This window comes from Lycium barbarum, chromosome 1 (genome assembly GCF_019175385.1).
Source record: "Lycium barbarum isolate Lr01 chromosome 1, ASM1917538v2, whole genome shotgun sequence".
In the NCBI taxonomy this organism is placed as follows: domain Eukaryota; kingdom Viridiplantae; phylum Streptophyta; class Magnoliopsida; order Solanales; family Solanaceae; genus Lycium; species Lycium barbarum.
Genome location: NC_083337.1, coordinates 146,615,989 through 146,625,326, shown reverse-complemented (window position 1 = coordinate 146,625,326; position 9,338 = coordinate 146,615,989). Strand labels below are relative to the sequence as shown.

The following is a 9,338-nucleotide window of genomic DNA, read 5'->3' as shown; positions in this document are numbered from 1 at the left end:
ATTTACAAGATAAAAAAGCGAGAAAATACGAATTATTACGTAGGACATCCATCAATATGTGCAAACCACATGCGTAATTTTCCACCTTTTCGGCATTTTTCGCTAGGTGGATTGTGTGACCCATAGAGAAGTAAACATGTAAAAGAGTTCAATTTTATTTTGTAATCTGCTTCTTAATCAGTGTGTGTATATATATTACATTGAACAGTTTTGATGGTTGTCATTTTCAGTTAAAGTCTAACTCAAACTACAGAGCAAATCAATTCCACGTTGGGACCAAAATGGAGAATAGGAGTGAGTATAATAAACCGTCAGTGATGATCACAAATGACGATGGAATTGATGCTCCGGGCTTGAGATCTCTCGTTCAAGTTCTTGTCTCCTCCAATCTCTTCAATGTCCTTGTTTGTGCTCCCGATTCGTACGTTTCTCTCTCTCTCTCTCTCTCTCTCTCATTTATTCTTTAATCTACAGTTATTTATCAAGTATTTTAGTGAATTTGAACGAAAGGTCAGCCGCCTGTTGATGGTGGTTTAAATATTATCCTTTGGTTGTGGTACAAGTTATTCCCCCATTAATTATCGGGTCCCATCCTCCCACCAAGATTAAAATAACACTAGATTTCGAAATTTGTTATACCGCAGTTTTATCCCGAAACTAATTATACCTTATCCCTCCTACCAAACGAGCCTTAGTGTATTGAAATTAGGCCACTTCTGGAATTGTATATTCTGGTTCTCTTATTTTAAACATAGTTTTTTAGTTTTTCCCAGTCCATTGTCGGAAGTTTTGCTTTCTTTTAATGTACCTTTGTCAGCAAAGAGAAACGCTGTTCTTTTTTTTTTTTTAAACTACTTTTCTTATCTTACTCATGTCCTTGATAAGTTAATCCTACGGCGAAAAACTTCTATTTACTTGGGAAATTGAGGACGTAAATAGGCTTGTGGTCATTAGTTTAGTAAACTCTTGCTTTCAACTACTGTTAATTTTTATTTTTTTTCTAATTTTAATTATGGGATGTCTGTGGTGGTGCCTGGTGGGAGTCTAGAGGTAGCAAGCACCTGATAAGTCGAGGTGCTTGCAAGTTGGACCGGGCATTACCATTATAAAAAAAGAAGAAATGAATCTCGTAGTTATCAAGTATGTTGGAATACCCACCATCATAAACTGTTAAAGCTATGGTTGTGAAAACTTAGTGCCATCAGTGTCATGTAAAGTTGGACAAATACATAAATTGGGCTCTGATAAATAAGGGGTCGTTTGGTTTCTTGTTAGAGTTCTGCAACTATTAATAATGCAGGGATTAGCTATGCAAGATTTAATTATGTAGGGTTTAGTTATTCCATCTTCTGCCCTGCATAAAAGAATACATTGATTCCTTATAACTTATACATGTATTATTTATGCCGGATTGTTAAACTGGTAACCAAACACCGTACTTGGTGTGCTGAATTTTATTCATAGCAACTAAAATGCTATCAAACATGGTACTAGTTGTGCTGGTTTTAATGCATGAATAATTCACTTCCTAACCAGTAACCAAAAGAAATGTTTGCTGATATGCACGCCGTACTAGTGGTAATGGTGCAAATAGATCTGTTTCTTTCTTTTATTTTCTTTTTGTTTATTTATTCAGATGGATGGAATCTGATACTATTATGGGTGAAAAATACTTATTTTAAGCTTGATTAGATGTTCTCTCCGTGCAGAGAAGAGACTGAATTTCAGCATAGTAAAGCTGGATTTTGCAATTTGTAGATTCTTTTAATATTTGATACTTTGCTTTTAGGGAGAACTGTAAATGACAAATGTTTGCAGAAGCAGTCTTAAATCTCAAAGTATGTGGAGAAAATTGGACTTACCGTGTTTTGTTGTCAAAATTCTGGCATTTGGAGATACGGGATCTATATAAGTTTCTTGTGGCTTACCATCTCAGTGGAGCAGTGACGGAGCTAGAAGCCGACTTACGGGTTCGGCCGAATCCATTAGCTTTAGTTCAAACCCTCTATTCACATTAAGAAATTCACCAAATATGTACAAAAATAAAATTCAGAATCCAGATACTAATACCTGATGTTCCATAAAGGTTAAATCCAGGCTCCACCTCTGCAGTGGAGCATGGCATGATATATAGAGTCCTTATTTATATGAAAATATTAAAAGCAGCTCTGATAGGTAATTTAGCAAGAAGGTTTAGCTGTGTGGTCATATGTAGATTTATCTATGTTTTATGGAAATTCATAAGCCACTGACAAGTGAGGTTGTTCGTACGACAAGTGCACTCACTTGCAACCAGAAGGTTGGGAATTCAAGGCACCAAGGGAGAAAAGTGGACAGGGTAACTATTGACTCCTAGACAGTAGGGATTTGGAGGTTAGAGTTTACCATATCTTTAAAAAAAAAAAAAAAAAAAAATCACCTCGTCGTTACCATTGTCGGGAAACAATATCTATTTGTTCAAACTTTTATCAGGTTGTTATAGTCTCTTGGTAAGCAATGGACCTTGGGCTAACTCAACCCAAAAAACTAGCTCATGAGGTGAGGATTGCCAAGACCATATAAGATACAAATTGCCACATCCACCACCGATTTAGGATTCTAACATTTCTGTTGAACACATTCTTATCCCACTATATGTATCGAATTTGACATTTAGGTTACTTTAAAGATCCTATCTAGCCTTTTCATCTTAAGGGTCAGCTGGAGGTAGTTTGCCTTTGTGATTCTTAGTAAAAGGCATGTTATGTGATTACTTGAAGAAGCAACTTCTGTATCAAATGTATCCTGTCTCAATGTCTATAACATGTCTGTATAAATTCTGCCCAAGTGCCTATGTAAATTCGTTCATTAATGCTTGCTTACAACCATTGTGGTCATCGACTAGAAATACTGTTAATTTATTTCATATTCTCTACCACATCTCTTGATATGAAGTCATGAATGTGTTTGAAACTAAAGATCTGATTTAAGTACTTATCAAAAGAAAAAATAAAAAGGAGTAGTGATCTGATATATGTCAAAGTTCTGCGCAGCTCATTCTCAGTTAATTTACTTCACTGTGCTCCCCTTATTCTCTCTGTAATTTGTTGACGTCTACGACCAATCTCTTGTTTCTATAAATCTCTATTTGGATCCAAAATGATATTTATTACATTCTTATTCTTAGTGAAAAGTCAGCTGTTAGCCATAGTATCTCATGGCAACATCCTCTTTCCGTCAAGAAGGTGGACATCAGTGGAGCGACAGCCTTTGCGGTTTCTGGTTAGTCAGGGTCTCTAACAATCTAATTGTCATAATTTGGTTGAATCTTAAATATAGTGTACAACTCTAGTTTTCTAGGTTTATGGTTCATGTTTCAAGAATTAGCTTAGTTAAAGCTTATCTAATCTTCATCCTTTCTGGTCTTTGTTGAAAATTGACTATTAAATGGTTGTTTGATGGGTTATCGCAACGCTTTAAAACAATAGATCGTTTCATACCTTTTTGTTGTGAACTTGAACCATTGGGTAGAAAGATATGGGACTCATGATTCACTTTCCTTCAAAGCCATACTAAATAACATGTTCTTATCCGCAAATATGTATGAGGTTGCTTTGATTTCCCAAATTCTGATACCAAATTAACTAATTCTGAAGTTTTTCTTCAGTTAATTCTGTTATTTGTTTGAAACCCATTTCCGGATGGGAATCTGACAATTCTCTTGCTTTACTCTACCAAAAGAAGAAAAAAGGAGAAGGGGGATTGGCATCTTTTCTTTTCAACTGGTGTTGGCGGGAGAAATTGACATCTTTCTGGTTTCAGATAAAATTGCTGATTATTCAGAATCATAATTCTTGCTCAGAATAACTTGTTTCGGGATACTTTCGTAACTACTTGTCATAACTTTCTCTCCCTCTCTCACTCTTTTTGTTTTTATTTCGACAGGAACCCCAGCAGACTCCACTTCGATTGGGCTCTCCAAAGTGCTCTTCCCCTCTGTACCTGATCTGGTAGTGTTTGATACACTAATACTTGACAAGTTATTCTGCCTCCCTAGGATGTAGTCATGTAGCGCCTAGCTTCAGTCATTACATATATATGTTCATAGCAAGTTTCTATTTTGACAGAGAAAGTTCATTCAGGTTAATGTTACATTCAAATGGAAAAAAAAAAAAAACTTTTTACACGTAAAAAGTTCGTGCTTCCTTCGTTCCTGTAATGACAACTGAAATGTTGCCAGTTCATTGTATCTGCTTTTGTTGGGTTCGCAAGGTTGAAGGATTTGACTTTTAATTGCTTTGAATCCATCCGTACTACTTGGGTTCAACTCAAACTATTTGTCAGTGTGTGTGTGTTTTAGTAAATAAATAAAATAATTTTCTTAATGAGAGAAATTGGCTATTGAAACTTCGTTTCCTCATTCAGTATCATAATTTCTCCAAAGATTGACAATAAGTTTTACTGCTTTCCAGCTAAACAATAGGGATTACTTTTTCCTGTCATTTATGGTTTTAGTTGTGAATTTTCCTTAGAGATAAAGGAATGGAAGGCAAATTTACTTTTGTAAATAAAGGTGAACCATGAAAAGATCAAAAAACGCTACTGAACATACAAAATGATGCATCTAATATGTGTAAACTAGCTCCCTACAGGGATGATACTCCTTCAATCTATCAGGAGGAATGGTCCAGTGAGAAAAACAGTAGTAGATCAGAATTTGTGTACGTCATTTGGTGCTCTTTTAGCTATGCAGATCTCCTTCTGATACGCCTTATAGCTGGCTAACAATTCATTTGCCGTTAGGGTTTTCTGTTGGATCTCTTTCTCATACTTAGTGTTGTGCCATGCTATAGATGTCCAAATAGTTTGCGCTGGAGCTTTTCATACCGGATACATATGTGCTAAGAGCTTAATATACAGCATTGCATTAGTACTCTTGTACTCATGTCAATTTATGATTGCAGGTTATCAGCGGAATAAATATGGGTAGCAATTGCGGTTATCACATGTAAGTAAACTTCTGTATCTAGCCTTTAGATGAATCCTTCTGCATGAAGTGGTCAATTATTACCTCTTGTTCCTGGTTAATAGTATTTTTTATTCAGCTATTATAACTAATTTTAAACCATCTTTCTTCGAACCAAGTTTCATATTTCAAATCATGCACCTCTCGTGGATCCATGAACTATAAAGCACAGTGCCAACAATACTTGGTGATATGGGTTGAAAATGCTAATAAACAAGACCTTCATCTCCAAGGTCTTAGGCCTTTCTTCCGTAACAATTCTTGGTTTCTAGCTTTTCAAATGTTAATTAAGCTCCCAATGTGCTCCTACTGAAAAGTCAGCAGACCTGCCCTTTTGTATTATAGTAAAACAAGTGGCTGCTAAATGTTAATGGATCTATTGTTGGTAATGCAGTGTTTACTCAGGCACAGTGGCTGGTGCACGAGAGGCTTTCTTCAATGGTGTTCCTTCTGTCTCAGTGTCATATGAATGGTATAGTACATCACATTATCCTGTCTTCAGGTTAACGCGAAGACAAGTTATTTTTTTATTCTGCCTTCTTCAATGTGGTTTGTCAACTCTAGGGTTGGTGGAAAAAGCAAGGTTGATGATTTCGTATTGGCAGCTGAAGCTTGCATGCCAATCATTACAGCTATATTGGCTGAGATCAAGAATAATACTTATCCTCGGAATTGCTTTCTTAACATAGATGTACCAGCCGATGTTGCCAATCGCAAGGTAGACTGAACAATAACTTTTGTACCATTCCCATTAACATAAAGCTTGGAAAGATGAAAAAAGAGCTTATTTCAAAATAGTGAAAGGAGTATAAGGACTATAAAAGATCTTATGATTTACCTTGTAAAAAGAAGATCCTTTCGATTTCATCTGTCTTTTTATGTAACAAGAAAATATCCATGTATAGAGATGACTGGGAAAGCTTAATAGATGGCTGTGTTCAAGCATTTAAGCTTGTGTTTAATAGTGAAGGTTCGATGATGGAAATATGCAAGTCCGCCTGATCTAGTAATCCTAAGACTGTTGGAGTTAATTTTTGTCGTTATTGTTGCCAAAGTAGATATGCTATTGACTAGATAAAGATATTGATCGTTATATTAATAGGGTTATCGCCTGACCAAGCAAGGTAAGAGTATTTTCAGAATGGGATGGAGGCAAGTTGTTTCGGAAGCACAAGGAGGGAAAATGTTATCTACAATGACAATGGATTCATCAGCAAGTAAAGAAGCATATGTGGAAGAAAGCACACAACAAGAACACCTATTGTTCAAGAGAGAAGTATTATCTCTTTCTCTATCTAGTACTTGCTAAATTTTGATTATGCTATCACAGGAATGCATTTCTTCTCCTGCTCCAATTGTTACCTTTTCAGATCATTTGTCCTGCTCATGCTACAGGATACCCTTTTCTGGTCTCATTCACAGTGTTGGATATCTTATCCTCCATGTTATTTTTCAGCATATTCTCTAGGTTTTCTTTTCCCATTCCACTTGTTTTTGGAGGGTAGGGGGTGAGAGGTTTGAAGCAGGTTTCTTTTTTTTTTTTGGTAGAGGGTCTGTCTACAGTTACTAAATTTATTGTGTCTATCCTTTCCCAGGTCAAGGGAGCACAAGCGGAGGATGGCAATGATGATTACTCTTTCCTTCGACAAGGATATGTTTGTATAAATTGTTTATTCGATGGAAGTTATTTGGCGAATCTTGCTAATGGCTCATCATTAACATGTTCCTTACCCTTAATTACAGATTACTGTTACACCCCTTGGCGCTTTATCTCCTCCACCGATGGATGACGTGGAATTCTTCAAAGGTTGGCTGCCTGGTGTTCATGAGAGTATCTCTTCCTCTGCTTAATAATGCTGTAAGTTTCTCCATTTGCAGAAAGCCTATGTATGTACTAATATTGAGGTTCCCATTTCATTAATGTGCTCATGTTTGGAGCGTGAGTCCAACCTAATTAATCGTATCTTTTGCTTTATTCACTTAAAAGTCCTACATATGAGTATGATATCCATGGAGCCTAAATGACTGAAATATTTCCTGTGTGTTTCTGGAGCCATTTGTTTTTATCCCATTAGCAAATCAAGATTTACGTGTCTGTCAGAAGCAAAAGTTTCCAACTAAAATAGATTTCCTACCTGTTCCTCGGCTCCATCCCAAATCAGCTGTTTCTACTGGACACTTTGTGGTGAGTATTGAGATAACTGGCCTCACTCTTCAGTTCCTGATAATTTTGTTGCTTCTTTCAGTAGAGATGCTCTGCAATCGGATGTCAAGGCACTTGCAGCCGATCAGTCCATACATTACAGAAGTTTTGCAAATGCATTACATTTCTTATATCTATATCTATCATCCTTCCGCAGTTCAATGTTGGTTGTTGTGCAATTGCATCAAATTCTCCAAATTTATGTGACCCAAATGAACTAGCTAAGTCATTTCTCTTCCTAGATGCCATTTGTAGTGTAAGATCAGGCATCTAAAAACTAGCAATGCACTCTCGGATCAAGAAAAGCTGCCTATTATAAAAGCTTCTGCTTTTGATTTAATACTTATCTGATCGTTTTCTTTTAATCTAAAATTAAAATTATTGGATTTTTGTTCCTAAAGGGTTATTCAGGCCATCTGACGATATGGCATATGGCAGGCAGAACTAACATAACCAACCCAAAAAAAGTTTAAGAAAAAGAAAAGAAAATCTGTAGACGGTAATATCAGCTATAGTTGGCTTGCTAATTGATAATCGGGTGACATTAATCTCTTAATTCTATACTGTAATTTCATATCTAAGATCCGTTGTATATATCAACGAAGCTTAAACGGGACTTTCCAACGAGAAGTTTGTGTTGGTTATAGCTGTTTGAAGGTCATGTAATTGTAAACATGATAGCAGATGTTGAGTCAGGATAATCTCCAAATTTGATTTTGTCACGACTCGCAACATGAGAGTTGTGATTGGAACTCAACAAGCTTGGCATTTGCTAAGCAAATTATCTTAAACCTCATCGTATAAACATAAAACACATAATGGACTTTCAGCAAAATTGCGCATGCAAATGCGACATGAGTGGGTCACATATTGTCATGTATTAACAATATAAATTAACACAAAAACATGCATATATAACATGAAGAAATACTTAAAAATCTTAAACATTTCTTGGGTTATAGATAACTTTATTTAACAACATACTTGTGCAGGAACACCTTTAATATAAGCTAGCTTTGCTCGCTCAAGCCATATATAGACATCATATTGTACAATATACTTATTACTCCACTACTTAGGGAGGTTTCCTTTCTAAATACTGACATATTTTGGCATGTGATAAATGTTTCCTTATTTTTTAGAACTTTTCCTTATTTTTTAGAACTTTACTCCAATTAAATATCGCCATATAAAATTAAGCAGAGTCATACTTTGTAGTAGTTATTATGACTTAAAAGGGTCAACCCATCATGACCTTTTTTTTTTTTTTAAACAAATTGTGCTTTTAATAGTACCCATCATGACCTATTTGCATATACAGAGAGCTTTTTCTAACTACAGGACCATGATTCGTATCATTTAACCAGACAAAGTGTTATTTACTTAAGTAAACCTTTAATAAAATTGTTAGTCTTTAATTTTTGTCCTTCGCCTAAATACTTCGAGGTTTTGGGTTTGAATTCGGGTTCAGTCAAAAGAAAAAATAATTTCGCAATGCAAAGTTCCATAGTAAAATTAGACCTATTCGGGCAAAAGTTACGCCTTAAGGCTTAACTTTTGTAGAATTCAAGCAGAGTAAAAAAAAAAAAAAATCTGTCTTGCAAAATTTCGCAAGGCAAATTCTGCCTTATAAGGCATATCTAAATTCTAAGGCAGACTTTTAAGGCAAATTATGCCTTATAAGGCAGAGTTTTAGCAAAGCCTTGCCTTGTGATTTTTTTTTTTTTTGCTGAGCGCGGGTCCAAACCCAGAACCTCGGGGTATTTTCGGTCACTTTTTTAAGTGAAGGGCAAAAATTAAAGACCAACAATTTTGGGGACAAAAATGAAAGACCAACGCCAGCGCCTTTGAAGGGAAATTCGTGCAAAAAAATGTATACAATTTGCTCACTTACATTGCCAAAAAATAGCCAAAACTTACATTGCCAAAAAATAGCCAAAACTTACATTGCAAAGCTTTGGCCCAAAAACATTTTTGTACAGTGTTATACACTTATGTACAAAGACAGGTACATTATGTATATAAGTGTATAATGTGTAGGTATATACACTAAACAATATAATTATATAATATTATACATGAAACATACTTATACACATTTATACCCAATTATACAATATTGTATAGGTG

General features: G+C 35.5%; 1 protein-coding gene across 2 annotated transcripts; it reads left to right on the top strand.

Moving 5' to 3' along the window:
- Window positions 1-7,548, top strand: LOC132642148 (uncharacterized). 2 transcript variants are annotated; one of them, XR_009583056.1, is made up of 11 exons: window positions 1-138; window positions 231-421; window positions 3,167-3,261; window positions 3,925-3,989; window positions 4,944-4,987; window positions 5,400-5,477; window positions 5,570-5,723; window positions 6,108-6,281; window positions 6,601-6,664; window positions 6,749-6,863; window positions 7,252-7,548. XR_009583056.1 is itself a non-coding variant. In XM_060359415.1 (11 exons), exons 2-10 carry the CDS (start codon window positions 282-284, stop codon window positions 6,854-6,856), a joined length of 918 nt encoding a protein of 305 aa, XP_060215398.1. In that variant the 5' UTR covers window positions 1-138; window positions 231-281; the 3' UTR covers window positions 6,857-6,863; window positions 7,252-7,548. The 2 variants fall into 2 exon arrangements, 1 of the variants encoding a protein (XP_060215398.1); XM_060359415.1 differs by having other exon boundaries at window positions 6,601-6,660.
- The last annotated feature ends 1,790 nt before the right edge of the window (window positions 7,549-9,338 follow it).

Coding starts and splice junctions, on each gene's coding strand:
- LOC132642148 (XM_060359415.1), top strand. CDS start 282: ATGGAGAATAGGAGTGAGTATAATAAACCGTCAGTGATGATCACAAAT. Junction 5,724..6,107: donor CCGATGTTGCCAATCGCAAG/GTAGACTGAACA, acceptor TTATATTAATAG/GGTTATCGCCTGACCAAGCA. Junction 6,282..6,600: donor ACCTATTGTTCAAGAGAGAA/GTATTATCTCTT, acceptor ATCCTTTCCCAG/GTCAAGGGAGCACAAGCGGA.